The sequence below is a fragment of the Phytophthora cinnamomi genome (genome assembly GCF_018691715.1).
Source record: "Phytophthora cinnamomi strain GKB4 chromosome Unknown Contig63, whole genome shotgun sequence".
NCBI lineage: Eukaryota > Oomycota > Peronosporomycetes > Peronosporales > Peronosporaceae > Phytophthora > Phytophthora cinnamomi.
The window spans coordinates 1,142,856-1,160,368 of record NW_027150996.1 but is presented as its reverse complement, the minus strand read 5'-3'; the positions used below and the strand labels follow the sequence as shown (position 1 = coordinate 1,160,368).

The following is a 17,513-nucleotide window of genomic DNA, read 5'->3' as shown; positions in this document are numbered from 1 at the left end:
GCTGAGCAACGTGAGCACGAATGAGGGAATAATGGCTAGGAGGGACATGGAGCATGTGGCGCTCTTTACGAATCCTCAAGGTGTCTATAACAAGGCCACTGGTACGTGGGATCCGCCTCCGGGACACGTCTGGAACGGGAAGTACTGGTACGAGCCTCGCAAGTCGGACAGGAAGCGAACGGCTGCGAAGGTGGTGACGAGCGCCAAAGCGTCGGACAAGAGAGCTGTCAAGTATCGGACTAAGAACGAGATGGACGAGTCCAGTGGCGACGAGGCCGATGTCAAACCGCGTAAGAAGTTCAAAGCGGCAGTCAAACAGGCTGGTGGAGACAAGCGACAAGTGGCGTCGAGGACGACGGAAGAGGAGCGTCCGAACGGCAGGTCAAGCGGCACGAGCCGTCCGAACAGCGGAGTGTGTTTCCACTGCGGTCAGTCAGGCCACTGGGCAACGCAATGCCCGAACGAACCGAAGTGTTTTGCGTGTCACCAGCCTGGTCACTACGCACGAGCATGCACCGACGCTGATGCGAAGGCGCAGAACGATGCCTATTTGGAGCAGCGTGGGCGTAAGCCACGTCCAGCGGCGGAAAACGAGTAGCGGGCGCGATTGAGGGGGTATGGCGTCCGGTGAGAGGTGAAAAACCCCGGCTGGAAGAGCTGACGGCGGATGGTAACGATGAACGGAAGCAGGTGAAGGTTGTTCCAGCGACCGACACGATGAGGACGAGGGGAACTGAGCAGGCAACGACTGTTCGGCCGGTGAACGGAAGATACGATGTACGGAACAGAGAGGCGCCACGCGCGGCAGACTCTGGCGAGATGAGCAAGACGAGGGCGGCAATTGCCGACGAGATCGAGGAACGCAGGGCGAGGAGAGGTGTCCCTGTGCGCACGATGACGGGAGCGGTACGCCTGTGCAACGACGGCGCGACTTCGGTCGTGGAGATGATGAAGAAGGAGGCAGAGGCGAAGGATGCAGCGCGAGCTGCTATCTACGTAGCCACCGTACGTCCAGCGATGGCAGCTGCGCGATACGAGCGAGCTGACCACCAGCATGAGCAACGAGACAAGGATGAAGTGACACGGAGGGTGAACGATGGACGTCTGCCTGGAGAAGGCGCAGACCCTCTTGGTGCTGGAGAAGGCGCGCAGCCAAGTGCGTCGGCGGCGGCAACCGTGGACGAGATGACGATGAGCAGCCCTTGCATGTTGACATCGGTGCCACACGCAATGGTGGCGGTGATGATCACGAGTACGAAGACGGACGTGTCGGTGACGACGGACGTGGACGCGACGTCGAATGAGAACACGGCAGTGCAGGCGAACGAGTCGCTGGTGGCGACTGTGGGCACGACGGAGTCGGGCGTGAGGAAGACGAGCACGGTGCTCAAGATGCGCCCGAACAGGAGGAACAGTTCGTGCGTAGTGATGCGGGCAAGTATGCCGAGGGGTCCGCTCACCGCAACGAGTGCGAGTACGGCGTCAATGAAGAACGTTGGCGTAGCGGACGATGCGCACGAGAAGCTCGCCGAAGATGCGAACGGGGAGAAGATGATGGCAGACGACGCCTCGATGGTGGAGGACAAGGCGGAGCCAGTCCCGGTGACGAGAAGCCGCGCAGCAAAAGCGTGCTTGGTGGTGACCAGCGCGAGTGCACCAGCGTCCACGATAACGATGAGAACAGGGGAGTCGGTGGAGGCGGCGCCCGCGACGATGCACGAGACCGCGGTGAACGATCCGAACGGCGACGTGGCCACGGACGGCGGCGCGACGAGCGAGGCGAGCGGTGAATCGGGCGGCAATGCCTACGAGCGTGTCGAAGTTGAGCAAGCACGTGTTGCACGACGGGAGGCTCGCCAACAAATGAAACGGGAGCTTGCAAAGGTTCGGATTGCCCGCAAACGAAGTGCGGAGCGTGAGAGAGTGGCGGAGCAGCAGCGCATGAGTGCCGAGCGACTGGCGGAGCGGCGGCGTGTGGCCGACGACGCCATGAAGGAGCTCGACGAACGCAAGCAACAGCGTGCGCATGACGAAGCCGAGGGACGAGTGCGGCAGCAAGTCAAGCCTGCACGAGTCAGCCTCGTGCAGCATCGCGATGACCAAGTTGAGCGACGGCCAGTTCGTGGCGAAATCGTGGAGTACATTGGATCGGATGACGGGCTCCCCACCGCGATCATGGAAGTGTCGGGCGCGAGGAGACACGTGAAGTTCGACAGTGGAGCGAGGTACACGGTGGCAGGCACAGATTGGATGCAATACGGCGATCGAGTTGACCGAGTAGCCCCTGTCGACTATGTAGAAGGCATTGGCGGCTTTTTGTTGGACATAGTGGGTGTGTGGGAGTTCCACATGCGCAGTGTCTTTGGTGAAATCATTCGTGTGGAGGCATGTATTGTGTCCGGATGCACGGACGAGTTCCTCCTTGGCGTTGACTTCATGCGTGAGCATGGGGCAACTATGGATTTCGATAGGAATGAAATTCGCTACACTACGGAGGGCCGGATAGTGGTCATCCCGTTTAGGACGAGCGGCGACGGTAATGGAGCACGAGTGGCTGCTGTGCGAATAGTGCGAAGAACAGAAATTGATGCATGTGCAGTGACACCGGTCGAGGTGGCAGTAGCGGCGAATGATGATGAAGTAGGCGTCTTCCTGCCTACGAAGTACACCGGCGCGGTGATGTTGGCGGCGACCGTCACGAAGGTCAAGAACGGCAAAGCGATAGTGCCGGCGGTGAACGCAAAGAACGCGCAGGCGCGATTACCAGCAAGGCAAGAGTTGGGTCAGTGGGTACCGCGAGATAGCAGCATAGAGCTATTGCAAATGAACGGAGAATTGCGGCGTGAGCGGATCCACGAGTGGTTGAACGGATTAAGCGGTAGTGACGAGCCGCTGGAGGACGAGACGAACGTGAACATTGGCACCAAGGACGACGCGAGCAGAAAGTTAATAGTGCGGCTGTTGCGTGTGTACCGCCAGCTGACGGCAGACACTGACGATTGTCCACCTGCCACGGTGCTCAGCACGGAACACCATATTGATACGGGTGACGCAGCGCCCGTTATGCTCAAGAGACGGCGTCAGGCGCAAGCGGAGGATTCGGTGATCGAGTCCAGTGTAAAAACGATGTTAGCTGCTGGTGTAATTGAAGAAGGCGACGGAGCGTGGGGTTTTCCTGTCGTATTGGTTCGTAAGAAGGATGGCGAGGTACGGTTTTGTGTAGACTATCGTGCGCTCAACAAGATTACGAAGAAAGATGTGTATCCACTTCCGCGAATCGATGAGACTCTCGAGGCACTGGGTGGCGCCTTATTGTTCAGCACTTTGGACCTAAAAGCTGGATATTGGCAGATTCGAGTTGCTGAGAAAGACAAAGCGAAGACGGCCTTCACAACGAAGCAAGGGTTGTATCAGTTCGTACGAATGCCATTTGGACTAACTAATGCACCGTCTACATTTCAGCGAATGATGAACAATGTACTACGACGGCTGACATGGACTACGTGTTTAGTTTATCTGGACGATATCGTGGTTTATACACGTGGAGGAATTGAGAGACACATTTTGGAGTTGGCTTGCGTGCTTGAGAGACTTGCGGCGGCAGGACTTACATTGAAGCTTAAAAAGTGTGCGTTTGCGGCACGACGGATGGAACACCTTGGTCACGAACTGAGCGCAGATGGCGTACGACCCTTGGATAGGATCGTAAGTGCGGTGCGAGATTTCCCACAACCACGAGAAGTTGTTGAAGTGAAGCGCTTCGTGCACTTAGCGGGGTATTACCGCCGCTTCATTGAGGGGTTTGGCGGTATCATGGCGCCTATGACCAAACTGTTACGAAAGGGAGTGCAATGGGAATGGACAAGCGCACAACAGACGGCGTTCGAGCACGTGAAGGAGGTACTGACGAATCGGCCTCTTTTGATTTATCCCGATTTCTCTCTGCCCTTTCGACTAGTAACCGACGCAAGCAAGGTGGGGCTCGGTGCATGCCTCATGCAAGATCGCGGGATTGGACGGCAACCAGTTGCGTACGCAAGTAAGGTGAATAGCGTGACAGAGGCGAATTATGGGATCACTGAGCTAGAATGTCTAGCAGTGGTCTGGTCTATGAAATTGTTCAGGCCATATTTGTACGGTCGACGATTTACTATCATCACGGACCATTCGGCGTTGAAATGGCTCATGACGAGTCCAGACCTGACGGGAAAGCTACACCGGTGGGCGTTGACTATGCAGGAGTTTGATTTCGATGTGCAATATCGGCCGGGAGCGACGAACGTGGTCGCTGATGCATTGTCGCGAGCACCGACAACTGCTACGGTGTTAGCAGCGATTGGAAGACGGCGAAAGGCTAAGCGGCGAGCGGCCGCAGCAGCAGCAGCAGGCACCGCGGACAAAATCGCAAAAAGCACGGCGAAGGCGGTCGACTCTGCCCGGAAGGACGAGCACCAGACTGAACAAGTAGCGGCGGAGCCGCGAGACAGTGAGAAGACGGCGAGAACGAAGAACAGCCGCGGCGACCTGCTCGACGTGCACGACGGAGGTGCAGTGCGCGGGCGACCCCAGCCACGAGGGCTTGTATCTGAAGCAGGCGGCGGACAGCCACTTGAGGGCGGTGACGACGGCCAGCGCGAGGACGATGACCAGCGTGTCGACGAGGAGCACTGCGGAGACAGCGGCCAGCGCGGAGACGACGACCGACACGAAGCTGATGCAGTGGTGATCGTGTACGGCGGCGACTCTAAACTGCGCGACGCGGACGACGAGCGTGACCAGTTACCACGACGGAGGCGAGTGACGTGGGCTAGCAATGTGGTCGGTGGCAACGAGAGCGACGGGCAGCAGAACTATGATGCAGCAACACGGCGTGATGACAAAGGACGGCATACTGGTGGGGGTGACGCTGAGCGAGCCATCGCAGTGGCGACTGCAACACAACCATCATCCGGGACGACGAAACAGCGCAAGCACGGCTCCGTCGAGTCAAACGCGAAACGCGAGACGGTGGAGGCAGCAACGTTGACGACGGCGAGGACTCCGAGGACGCCCATGTCGAGACGAGAGGCACTGAAGAGAACGCCGGCGGAATCGCGGGAAGTGCAGTTCATGGTGGCCGACGAGAAGGCGGTCTTGAACGCGAACGCCGCGCCGAGCAGTGAGGCGACGAAGGGAGCACGCGGAATACCGCGGCGCGCAGAACGCAGCATAGACACGACCACGACTGGTGTTCGGCAGGACGTAGGGGGCACGGACAGCGATATCCGGGCACCACGAGCAGCGACGGATGCGACGAACGGCACGGAGGTGATGAGCGGCACGACGATGACGAGCGGCATATCGAAGACGAGCGGCACAAGGCCGCACATGGCCAAGACGGACGACGGTGGTGCCGTACAACGAAGCGGACGGCGGCAGCAAATGACGACGACGCCACGGAATTTGACAGGAGATGAAGCACCACGAGTAGGACCCATACTTGGCGGTGACGGCGTTGCAACCAAGACATCGGCGGCGATGCATGCCAACGAACGGCAGGTGACGTCAGTGAACGAGAACAACGAGCAGCGCGTGGGCGTGCAGACACTCCAGCTGACGGACGAGAACATCGTGACAGCACAGAAAAGGAGTAGGCTAGTGCAGCGACTGGTGAGCGCGGGCGAGTACAAGAGCATGAAGATTGAGACACGGCACGGCTTGGTGCTGATCAACACCGCGAATGGACGACGTGTGGTGTTACCACCGGAGCTATGGGCGATTGTCTTTAAGGAGAGCCACGATTCCGTGTGGGCAGGGCACTTGAGAGCTCCCCATACCCACGCACGGATCGCCCAAGTATATTGGTGGCCAGGGCTACTCCAAGAGGTGAAACAATGGGTACGCGGCTGTCAGGAGTGCAGAAGCAGGAAAGCGAGGCCACGTGAGATAGTGCCTCCGCTCCGAAGTATCAGAGGCGGCGACGTAGGCGACCGGTGGGCGCTGGATGTTGCAGGGCCTTTGCCGATGAGTGATGGCGGTCAGCGCTACGTGATTGCGGCACTGGAGTACGTGACGCGCTACGCTGTGGCCGTGACGGTGAAGCAGCATACGGCCGAGAACGTGGCCGAGTTCCTGATGAAGCACGTGGTCCTCAAGTTCGGACCTATTCGCGAGTTGTTGACAGATGGAGCTCCAGAATTGACGGGCAAGGTGATCGAGGAGCTGGTTATACTGCTCCAGGCGCAGCAGATCAACCCGGTGCCGTACAGGCCCCAGATGATCGGATTAGTTGAGCGGTTCCATAGGACATGGAAGGATTGCGTTGCGACATACATGAATGAGGACGCGCAGCGAGACTGGGATGTATGGGTGGACTTTGCGGTCTATGCGTATAATTCTGGACAGCATTCGACAGTCAGACTGTCACCGAACGAGCTCATGATGGGCAGAAGATTGAGAAGCCCTAACGAGTTAATGAGAAGTACGAGTGTTAGCGAGGCCGGTGAGGTGATGGCATACCACCGACAGTTGTTGGCAGCGATGGAAAGCGGCAGACGGTGTGCAGAGGTGGCTAGGACGCGCGAGCAAGAGCGACAAGCCAAGTATTACAACAGGAAAGTGCGGAATAGACGGACGATCAGTTCCGGAGATCGTGTTTGGATGTTTAAGCCTCCACGTGGGCCTAAGGCGTCTAAATTCGTACATCAATGGTTAGGCCCGATGCGTGTGGTCGAGCCAGTGGGATACGACAACTACTTGGTTGAGCGTGAGGACGTGACGGGTGAGCCGGAGCGGCACATTGTGCACGTGTCGTTCCTGGTATCTTACCACTACCCGGTGGTATCATTACAGCGGACGGCGGCAGATATCGAGATACAGCTGAACTACGAGAATGCAGTCGGACGGCGGGCGGATGGTGCGACACCAGAGACAACTGCTCCAGCAGCGGCGGCTCCTGTCCAGACAGCGATTGCGGCAATCGGCAAGAAGCGACGTGAACGACCAATGGCGAGTCCGAAGGTGCGGTGGAGATCGCACGAGCTCTTGGTGGAACTTCGGAGACGACGACGCAGGAATCGAGCAGGCCAATATGTGCTCGAGTATGAGCTCAGGCCTGTGCGAACAACGGAGCAGCGACGCCGAAACCCGCGTGCAAATGATCGAAGTCGATGGGTATCAGTCGAGGAGTAGGACGCGTTGTTTCAAGCCGACAGAGTCGTGGAAGACTCTGGGGTGGATGAAGGCGTGTAACAGTGGAGGTCTACGGGTGGGCCTTCAGCAGGCACATGTACGAGATGGACGTCATGTGCGCGGTGAACGCGACGTGCTTGACGAACGCGACGTGCGCGAAGAGTGCAGCGAGCACGACGAGCAGAGAGCGAGTTTGTTGGGGATGCGTTGCGGGAACGCTGAGGAGAATCAGACGTGCTAATGGCACGATCGGAGGACGCGCATTGGTGGAGAGCGCGGCCGCCGTGCAGCCGAGCGCGTTGAAGTACCTCCATGCGGTCGGTTGAGTAAACGTGCGGACGAGTGAGGGTGACGGCGTAGTGAGCGCCCCACTTGTGAATTGGACGGGCGACGGCGTAGTGAGCGCCCCACTTGTGAATTGGACGGGCGACGGCGTAGTGAGCGCTCCACTTGCGAATTGGACGGGCGACGGCGTAGTGAGCGCTCCACTTGCGAATTGGACGGGCGACGGCGTAGTGAGCGCTCCACTTGCGAATTGGACGGGCGAAGGCGTAGTGAGCGCTACACTTACGAATTGGACGAGCGACGGCGAAGTGAGCGCCCCTCTTACGGATTGGACGAGGTGGAGAGAGAGCTCCCCGAGTCGAGAGTAACTGAGAACGAGTGTGGTGGCGGAGACGCCACTGTGGGCTACGAGTGCGGCAGCAAGCGGTGCGACGAGTGGGTTCCAGGCGGCGTACGACGTGGGTGGAAGCAACGGCGGACACTGAGGTCCGGGGGTGTTTCAGAAGCGTCACGCGCGGGATCTGGGGACAGTCGGCGTGCTACTTGAACGCGTGCGAGTGGTTGTACGAGGACGAGAACGAGTATAGTATTGGCATTTGCTAGCTCTATTGAGGTTATTGACTAATCTCTTAATAAAATTGGAACGAACGCACGAGGCGGGCGTTCCGGCAGGGGGAGATCAAGTGGATCTCTGACGGCCAGTACTGTGTTGAGACTACGAAGCTCACGAGCGACCTCGCAGCGTGAGTATACGACCTGCCCAGCGGTTCGGGCAAGATAAGAGGGCCGGCACAGCATGACTAAAGCAGGCGTCGTTCTTGGGGTCAATGACGGTCAAGGACGTACACCACATGCATTACGGACCTTCCGGATCTTTGCAAAACATGCAACCCCCTCCCCCGCACTGTAGGTGATGCTGTTGTACTGCACAGTATGTCTACGCTGCCATCACCAGACCGTCCAACTCACCGCTATGCACCAGCATCTGTGTGACGGTGGTGACCGTGGTGACCCCACCAGTGCCGGTACACTAGCTCCGGTCCACAAGATCGAGTATCCATCCAGCTCCACCCTGGTAAACACCAGCCCAGCGCTATGATAGCGCAGCAGCGAGACCCGTCGGCTGGCAGGTCGGAGCTAGTCGGAGCTAGTCGGGGCTAGTCGAAGCGAAGTGAGGTTGACGTTTGGTGTCCGCCAGGCAGCCATCCAGCCAGCCTCGCTTCTGCCTAACGCACTCACTCATTCTCAAATCTACTCCCTTGAGCACCCACCCATCGGAGCAAGCCGCTCGATCTCCGCCAGAGCCAACGCTCTACCACTACTACCACACCCTACCGAGCGATCCCAACCATGTTCAGTCTCAGCAACAGCAGCAAGATCATCGTCTTGTGCGTCGCCGCCGCGGCCGTGTCGAGCGGTGTGCGCGCGGAGAAAGAGGTCGCCGAGACCTTCGGCTTGCTCGGTGTCCCCGGCGTCGGCGTGGGTCCCGGCGTCAGTGTCGGAGTGCCTGGTCTCGCGAGTGTCGGCGTCGGTCTGGGCAACGGTGGCGTAAACGTCGGCGCGAACGTGCTGGGCCTCGGTGCGAACGTCGGAGTGGGTGTGCCGGGCGTCGGCTATCCGTACGGCGCGCCTGTCAACAGCTACAATGTTCCTCCGCCCGCTGTGAACAGCTACAACGCTGCCCCCGTCTACCCCAACAACGGGGCGCCCGCTACTGTCGTGAACAGCGCTCCTACAACAACTACGACAACGAACTCTGGCGTCAACTCTGCGAACACCAACGCGAATGCCAACGCGAACACCGGCAACAATAGCCCGTACTCGAGCAAGACCGCCACCGTCACGAACGGAGACGGAACGTCGAACACTGCGTCCGTGTCGAACGGTAATGGTGCGGCGACTGGCGGTGCGTCGGCGAGCGCCACTGCGAGCGCCACCGCGAGTGCGTCTGCTAGGGCCACGGCTGGGGCGAGCGCCACGTCGCCTCAGAAGACGTACCGCCAGCTTCGTTCGGTGGAATGAGCGAGTGCAATGTCCTCGGCGTCTGTGGAGAGGTGAGGTGAGGTGAGGAGAGGAGACGCGAGGTGAGGCCAGGCAGCTCTGGGTAAGCTGTGCAGCGAAGAGCTTGGTGTATTTGGGCAGCTCTGAATCGTCCCGCCACGAATGGCTCCTGTCGTTAGTGTTACGTTCTTGTGTTTAGTCCATTGCGTAAGGAGGTACACTCCACTCGAATGCAATCCGTTTTTGTCTCCTGATACTAAATATTCCACGTGTACTAGCGTACGTGGAGTGTTCTTGACGTGTGCATTCACCGTACGTGGCCAGCATGTAGTGGAGACTAGAGGTTTTAGGAGCGAGCCCGGTGGATGTGGTGCTCGTTGCGTCCGTCGTCAACAATGTCATCCTATGTCATTCGACCGACTCGTTGAATTGAGACCTCCTGATTGGTCCAGCGCACTTCAACAAAACGCATACAAACGCTGGTATAACCTGGACGGATACAAACTCGAAATCAAGGGAGCCGAGCCGAGCTAGCGGCCAGATGTCGTCCTCCGTCCACGTGGTGCCCTGCATCGCCACGGCACACTGCACGACTGAGACTCGATGCAGCTACTACTTCGAACTTTACAAAACGAGCTCACGGTTCTACCAGCAAACCGAGTTTCGAATATGTAGTGGAAACGCGGATAAGAAGGCGTAGAGAGTGAAGACCGACAAAACAACTGCTCCGTACGGAGACACGAAGTCGTGACTCCAGCCGAACACGATGGCACGACTAAAGCAGGCGTCGTTCTTGGGGTCAATGACGGTCAAGGACGTACACCACATGCATTACGGACCTTCCGGATCTTTGCAAAACGTGCAACCCCTCCCCGCACTGTAGGTGATGCTGTTGTACTGCACAGTATGTCTACGCTGCCATCACCAGACCGTCCAACTCACCGCTATGCACCAGCATCTGTGTGACGGTGGTGACCGTGGTGACCCCACCAGTGCCGGTACACTAGCTCCGGTCCACAAGATCGAGTATCCATCCAGCTCCACCCTGGTAAACACCAGCCCAGCGCTATGATAGTGCAGCAGCGAGACCCGTCGGCTGGCAGGTCGGAGCTAGTCGGAGCTAGTCGAAGCTAGTCGAAGCGAAGTGGGGTTGACGTTTGGTGTCCGCCAGGCAGCCATCCAGCCAGCCTCGCTTCTGCCTAACGCACTCACTCATTCTCAAATCTACTCCCTTGAGCACCCACCCATCGAAGCAAGCCGCTCGATCTCCGCCAGAGCCAACGCTCTACCACTACTACCACACCCTACCGAGCGATCCCAACCATGTTCAGTCTCAGCAACAGCAGCAAGATCTTCGTCTTGTGCGTCGCCGCCGCGGCCGTGTCGAGCGGTGTGCGCGCGGAGAAAGAGGTCGCCGAGACCTTCGGCTTGCTCGGTGTCCCCGGCGTCGGCGTGGGTCCCGGCGTCAGTGTCGGAGTGCCTGGTCTCGCGAGTGTCGGCGTCGGTCTGGGCAACGGTGGCGTAAACGTCGGCGCGAACGTGCTGGGCCTCGGTGCGAACGTCGGAGTGGGTGTGCCGGGCGTCGGCTATCCGTACGGCGCGCCTGTCAACAGCTACAATGCTCCTCCGCCCGCTGTGAACAGCTACAACGCTGCCCCCGTCTACCCCAACAACGGGGCGCCCGCTACTGTCGTGAACAGCGCTCCTACAACAACTACGACAACGAACTCTGGCGTCAACTCTGCGAACGCCAACGCGAATGCCAACGCGAACGCCGGCAACAATAGCCCGTACTCGAGCAAGACCGCCACCGTCACGAACGGAGACGGAACGTCGAACACTGCGTCCGTGTCGAACGGTAATGGTGCGGCGACTGGCGGTGCGTCGGCGAGCGCCACTGCGAGCGCCACCGCGAGTGCGTCTGCTAGGGCCACGGCTGGGGCGAGCGCCACGTCGCCTCAGAAGACGTACCGCCAGCTTCGTTCGGTGGAATGAGCGAGTGCAATGTCCTCGGCGTCTGTGGAGAGGTGAGGTGAGGTGAGGAGAGGAGACGCGAGGTGAGGCCAGGCAGCTCTGGGTAAGCTGTGCAGCGAAGAGCTTGGTGTATTTGGGCAGCTCTGAATCGTCCCGCCACGAATGGCTCCTGTCGTTAGTGTTACGTTCTTGTGTTTAGTCCATTGCGTAAGGAGGTACACTCCACTCGAATGCAATCCGTTTTTGTCTCCTGATACTAAATATTCCACGTGTACTAGCGTACGTGGAGTGTTCTTGACGTGTGCATTCACCGTACGTGGCCAGCATGTAGTGGAGACTAGAGGTTTTAGGAGCGAGCCCGGTGGATGTGGTGCTCGTTGCGTCCGTCGTCAACAATGTCATCCTATGTCATTCGACCGACTCGTTGAATTGAGACCTCCTGATTGGTCCAGCGCACTTCAACAAAACGCATACAAACGCTGGTATAACCTGGACGGATACAAACTCGAAATCAAGGGAGCCGAGCCGAGCTAGCGGCCAGATGTCGTCCTCCGTCCACGTGGTGCCCTGCATCGCCACGGCACACTGCACGACTGAGACTCGATGCAGCTACTACTTCGAACTTTACAAAACGAGCTCACGGTTCTACCAGCAAACCGAGTTTCGAATATGTAGTGGAAACGCGGATAAGAAGGCGTAGAGAGTGAAGACCGACAAAACAACTGCTCCGTACGGAGACACGAAGTCGTGACTCCAGCCGAACACGATGGCACGACTAAAGCAGGCGTCGTTCTTGGGGTCAATGACGGTCAAGGACGTACACCACATGCATTACGGACCTTCCGGATCTTTGCAAAACGTGCAACCCCCTCCCCCGCACTGTAGGTGATGCTGTTGTACTGCACAGTATGTCTACGCTGCCATCACCAGACCGTCCAACTCACCGCTATGCACCAGCATCTGTGTGACGGTGGTGACCGTGGTGACCCCACCAGTGCCGGTACACTAGCTCCGGTCCACAAGATCGAGTATCCATCCAGCTCCACCCTGGTAAACACCAGCCTAGCGCTATGATAGTGCAGCAGCGAGACCCGTCGGCTGGCAGGTCGGAGCTAGTCGGAGCTAGTCGAAGCTAGTCGAAGCGAAGTGGGGTTGACGTTTGGTGTCCGCCAGGCAGCCATCCAGCCAGCCTCGCTTCTGCCTAACGCACTCACTCATTCTCAAATCTACTCCCTTGAGCACCCACCCATCGAAGCAAGCCGCTCGATCTCCGCCAGAGCCAACGCTCTACCACTACTACCACACCCTACCGAGCGATCCCAACCATGTTCAGTCTCAGCAACAGCAGCAAGATCTTCGTGTTGTGCGTCGCCGCCGCGGCCGTGTCGAGCGGTGTGCGCGCGGAGAAAGAGGTCGCCGAGACCTTCGGCTTGCTCGGTGTCCCCGGCGTCGGCGTGGGTCCCGGCGTCAGTGTCGGAGTGCCTGGTCTCGCGAGTGTCGGCGTCGGTCTGGGCAACGGTGGCGTAAACGTCGGCGCGAACGTGCTGGGCCTCGGTGCGAACGTCGGAGTGGGTGTGCCGGGCGTCGGCTATCCGTACGGCGCGCCTGTCAACAGCTACAATGCTCCTCCGCCCGCTGTGAACAGCTACAACGCTGCCCCCGTCTACCCCAACAACGGGGCGCCCGCTACTGTCGTGAACAGCGCTCCTACAACAACTACGACAACGAACTCTGGCGTCAACTCTGCGAACGCCAACGCGAATGCCAACGCGAACGCCGGCAACAATAGCCCGTACTCGAGCAAGACCGCCACCGTCACGAACGGAGACGGAACGTCGAACACTGCGTCCGTGTCGAACGGTAATGGTGCGGCGACTGGCGGTGCGTCGGCGAGCGCCACTGCGAGCGCCACCGCGAGTGCGTCTGCTAGGGCCACGGCTGGCGCGAGCGCCACGTCGCCTCAGAAGACGTACCGCCAGCTTCGTTCGGTGGAATGAGCGAGTGCAATGTCCTCGGCGTCTGTGGAGAGGTGAGGTGAGGAGAGGAGACGCGAGGTGAGGCCAGGCAGCTCTGGGTAAGCTGTGCAGCGAAGAGCTTGGTATTTGGGCAGCTCTGAATCGTCCCGCCACGAATGGCTCCTGTCGTTAGTGTTACGTTCTTGTGTTTAGTCCATTGCGTAAGGAGGTACACTCCACCCGAATGCAATCGGTGTTTTTTTCTGTCTTCTTGTTTTGAGGTTGGCGTTCTCGCAGTGCCGTCATTAGCGTGAGTATCTGCGTGGAATTGATCAGCAAGCACTGCGATGTAGTATGCAATGTTAGGAGAATCTCCTGACATGAATTTATCTCCTGAGGAGATAAAATCGCACATTTCCAGTGATCTGATTGGTCGAGAAAACTTTAACGTACCAAACGATTTGGAGCCGCTCGCGGCTCACCTGTCAAAGACCAGCACAAGATGCTGCCGACCCGCGCCGCCGTAGCGGCGCTCGCGCGCGCTTCCCGCTCCCGCTGCTCGCAGGCAGCGAGACGCGTGGCCCCCTCGTCGTTCTTCTCGTCGTCCATCGCCACCACCGCTGCGCTGGCCGCGGACGACGCCGAGCTGTCGTCGAACCTGCACGGCCACGTCAAGGCGCGCCTGGACTACAAGAAGCTCGTGGACAACGTGGACGCCGCGGTGGCCAACGGCAAGAAGCGCTTCAGCGAGGGCGACCCACAGCTGGTGGCTGATCTATACCAGCGCCAGTCCAAGCTGCGCCACCGCGCCAACCTCCTACGCGCCGAGCGCAACACGCACGCCAAGCAGCTCGGCCAGGCGGCCGCAGCTCGGAAGCAGCAGGGCACGGAGGCCCAGGAGGCCTTCGAGGCGCTGCGGCTCCGCGGCCAGGAGCTCAAGCGCGAGATCGCCGACGTCGAGGGCGAGCTGACGCAGGTGTCCACGCAGCTGGAGCTCGAAGCTCTCAAGATCCCCAATGACACGCACCCGGACGTGCCGGTGGGCGCCGAGGAGGACTCCCGCGTGGTGTTGACCCATGGAGAGAAGCCCGTGTTCGACTTCAAGCCCAAGGACCACTACGACCTGGCTACGCACCTGGAGCTGCTGGACACGCAGACGGCCGCCAGAGTCGCCGGCTCCAAGTTCACCTACCTGTGCAACGAAGGCGCCATGATGGAGATCGCGCTGGTGCATTGGACGCTGAGCAAGCTGCGCGCGCGCGGCTTCAAGGTCATGTTCCCGCCCGACGTGGCGCACTACAAGCTCGTGGAGGGCTGCGGCTTCCAGCCGCGCGGCGAAGCCACGCAGATCTACTCCATCGCCAACTCGGACCTGTGCCTGACTGCTACGTCGGAGATTACCTTGGCTGCGATGAAGAGCAACGAGATCCTGCCCACACCCACCCTGCCGCTCAAGTACGCCGGCTTTAGTCACTGCTTCCGTACTGAGATCGGCCACGGCGGCCGCCTGACCCGCGGTATCTATCGTATTCACCAGTTCAGCAAGGTCGAGATGTTCGCCTTCTGCGCCAACGAGACCCAGGCGCAGCAGTTCTTTGACGAGATGGTAGAGATCCAGACGAGCATGTATGCCGAGCTGGGACTGCACTACGAGCTCGTGGACATGGCCACTGGCGACCTCGGAGCGCCGGCCTACCGCAAGTTCGACCTGCTGGCATGGATGCCTGGTCGCGAGGAGTACGGCGAGGTCTCGAGCATGTCCATGTGCACAGATTACCAAGCTCGCCGCCTCAACATCCGCCACAAGGACCCGAAGGACGAGGAAGCTGGAACTTCTTTCGTGCATACGCTCAACGGCACTGCCTGCGCTGTCCCGCGCCTGCTTATCAGTCTGTGGGAGACGTACCAGCAGGAGGACGGCTCCATCGTTATCCCCGAGGTGCTGAGGCCGTACATGGGTGGCCAAGAGGTCATCCGCCGCCCTGAGTAGAGCCAAAGCCCAACAGCAAGACAGACCATTACAGAGAGGTCAAGCAAGTGAAGTGCACCCTCCGCCAATAGACGTATCACGTAGTATGATGCTGTGTGGCCGATTTGCTGCTGTTGTCGCCGCCACAGGTGAGGGGGTAGCTAGCCTTTATTCGCTTGTTTATCTATCCGGGTCTGACGCTATTTGCCGGGCTGTCGTTGCCTTCTAGTGCCCGCACATAGAGCGAGCCCACAACGCAGTCACGAACGTTGAAGGACTCGAAGCGACCGGTGACAGTGAGCACGTACACCTGCGTTGCCGTCGCGGCAGTAATAATGCCGGACATGACGCACTCGTCCCGGTTTTCATCTTTGCCTTCATCTTCATCGCCAGCCGCCGCTTGTGTCCGCTGCCGCTTGAACACCTCGACTTCCTGGCCCTCCTGTAGCATGCGTGGGTTGTACTGCAGTCTGGTCCGTCGGCTCGTCGCTGCTGCATTCGCCATCACCTGTGAAGACGCTATCGCAGACGCAGGTACGTCCAGTGCTGACGCGTGTGGTATCCTCCTGGGAGTGATGATCCTGGGTCTCCGTCGCGTCGGTTTCTCCTTCTTCTGCTGCTGTTTCTTCTTCGGCTGATGCTGCTGCTTTTTGTTCTTATGCTTCCTATCAGCCTTGCTCGCTGTCGTCTCCGCGTCACACGGGACAGCCGTTCGAATGGCTTCCAGGTCCTCCGCGATCTCCTGAGCTGTCACCTGCTTGACGACGGGCTTGAACACGGACGCGCGGCCCAAGAGCCGCTCGAGCCGCTTCTTCTCCTGGAACTCCACCCTGTGCGCCCGCTCCTGGGGCGAGGCCGAGGCCAGGAACACGTCTTCGGGTCCGTCGTCGTCCCCGTCGCTGGCGTACATGGTGCGTCGCCGCCGCATGCCGTTGCCCGAGCTCTTGGCGGGCGGCGTGTCGTCCCGCACCGCTCGGCGGCGGCGACTGGTCACGCTCACGCCGTCCTTGGCCGTCTGCAGCCTGCGCAGCTCGCGCTTCATGTCTGCGTTCATCTCTCTGCGTAGGTCGGTGCAGCGGCGCGCGTGCGTCTCGCGCGCCGTGGCCTCGGCGTGCTGCAGCACATGGCGCGCCGCCGCCTGCCGCCGCTCCAGAGCCGCGTGGGCGCTGGCCACGCGCTGTCGGCGCGCGTCTCGCAGCCGCACGCAGCCCAGCACAAAGTCTGCGTCCGTCTCGAGCTGCAGGCGACGCTGCACGTGGTCCAGACGCGCCAGCTCGTGCTGCAGACTGGCGCGGTCTCGAGGCAAGGCGTCGGCGCCAAAGTTGTCGTCGCTGTCGTCGGATTCCTCCCGCTCTGCTGCGTCTGCGTCGCTGCCGCTTGCACTGCTGGTAGAAGAGACTTCGGCAGAGCCGACGCGCCAGTCGGCGGGCTCTGAATCGCCCTGGAAGGCGCAGGACGCCGCCGCCGCCTCCGTCATCTCCCCACGATGCGACCCGCGCGAGCAAAATTCCTGAATGACGCGAAACGAGCGACTGATTGGGCGACAAAAGTGAAGTTTCACGAAAAACGCGGCTGAAATTTGGCAATGGGCTGGCTGCTCAGGGGTGGAGGACAACTTGTCTCGCGCGATCGCTCTCTCTCTCTCTACGCGCGGCGCTTGTGCGCCACGCGCTCGAAGCACGCACGCAGCTTCTGGAACTCCTTCTCGCACGCCTGGCGACTCACGCCCCCGTGGATGTCGGCCACGCACTTGCCGTACACTTGGATCTGGTCGACAATGTCAGGACAATGACGCAAGTCAGAGACGAACTCTCGTCTAGGAGATAGGTGCACCCAACGTAAGGCACGAGATAATTATTAATTATTGCACACGTACGTCGAGCGGGCAGTCTGTCAGCATCTGCGAGAAGACTTTGCCCATTCGCACGGGCGTCTTGGTCTTGGTGGCGGAGCTTCCGGGCATCGTCGCTCTTTAGGCGAAAATGAACTTTGACGTCCAATCACATGAATGCTCGCTCAATCGGCACCTCGCGGCGTGCTGGTGGCGCTGTCTGTGTGTTGAAATGGAAGTTCATATTTCTCTCTCTCTCTTTAGCGGTTTAGTTGCATCAAAACACACGAGCGACACGTGCTGGAAGGTTGCGAGTTGTTGTATTTGG

The 17,513-nt window shown here is 59.5% G+C and overlaps 3 protein-coding genes across 3 annotated transcripts; 1 reads left to right on the top strand and 2 right to left on the bottom strand.

Annotated features, from left to right (window-relative positions):
* Positions 1-13,887: 13,887 nt before the first annotated feature.
* Positions 13,888-15,375, top strand: IUM83_13334 (serine-tRNA ligase; the record flags this gene model as incomplete). The annotated part of the gene is made up of 1 exon (XM_067938003.1): positions 13,888-15,375. The coding sequence occupies one exon, from the start codon at positions 13,888-13,890 to the stop codon at positions 15,373-15,375; it is 1,488 nt and encodes a 495-aa protein (XP_067786853.1).
* Positions 15,376-15,538: 163 nt separating this feature from the next.
* On the bottom strand, positions 15,539-16,831 carry IUM83_13333 (Peptidyl-prolyl cis-trans isomerase; the record flags this gene model as incomplete). Its single annotated transcript, XM_067938002.1, has 1 exon — positions 15,539-16,831. One exon carries the CDS (start codon positions 16,829-16,831, stop codon positions 15,539-15,541), a length of 1,293 nt encoding a protein of 430 aa, XP_067786859.1.
* A 167-nt stretch (positions 16,832-16,998) lies between these two features.
* On the bottom strand, positions 16,999-17,317 carry IUM83_13332 (NADH dehydrogenase [ubiquinone] 1 alpha subcomplex assembly factor 8; the record flags this gene model as incomplete). Its single annotated transcript, XM_067938001.1, has 2 exons — positions 16,999-17,121; positions 17,231-17,317. The coding sequence occupies 2 exons, from the start codon at positions 17,315-17,317 to the stop codon at positions 16,999-17,001; spliced, it is 210 nt and encodes a 69-aa protein (XP_067786858.1).
* Positions 17,318-17,513: the final 196 nt, after the last annotated feature.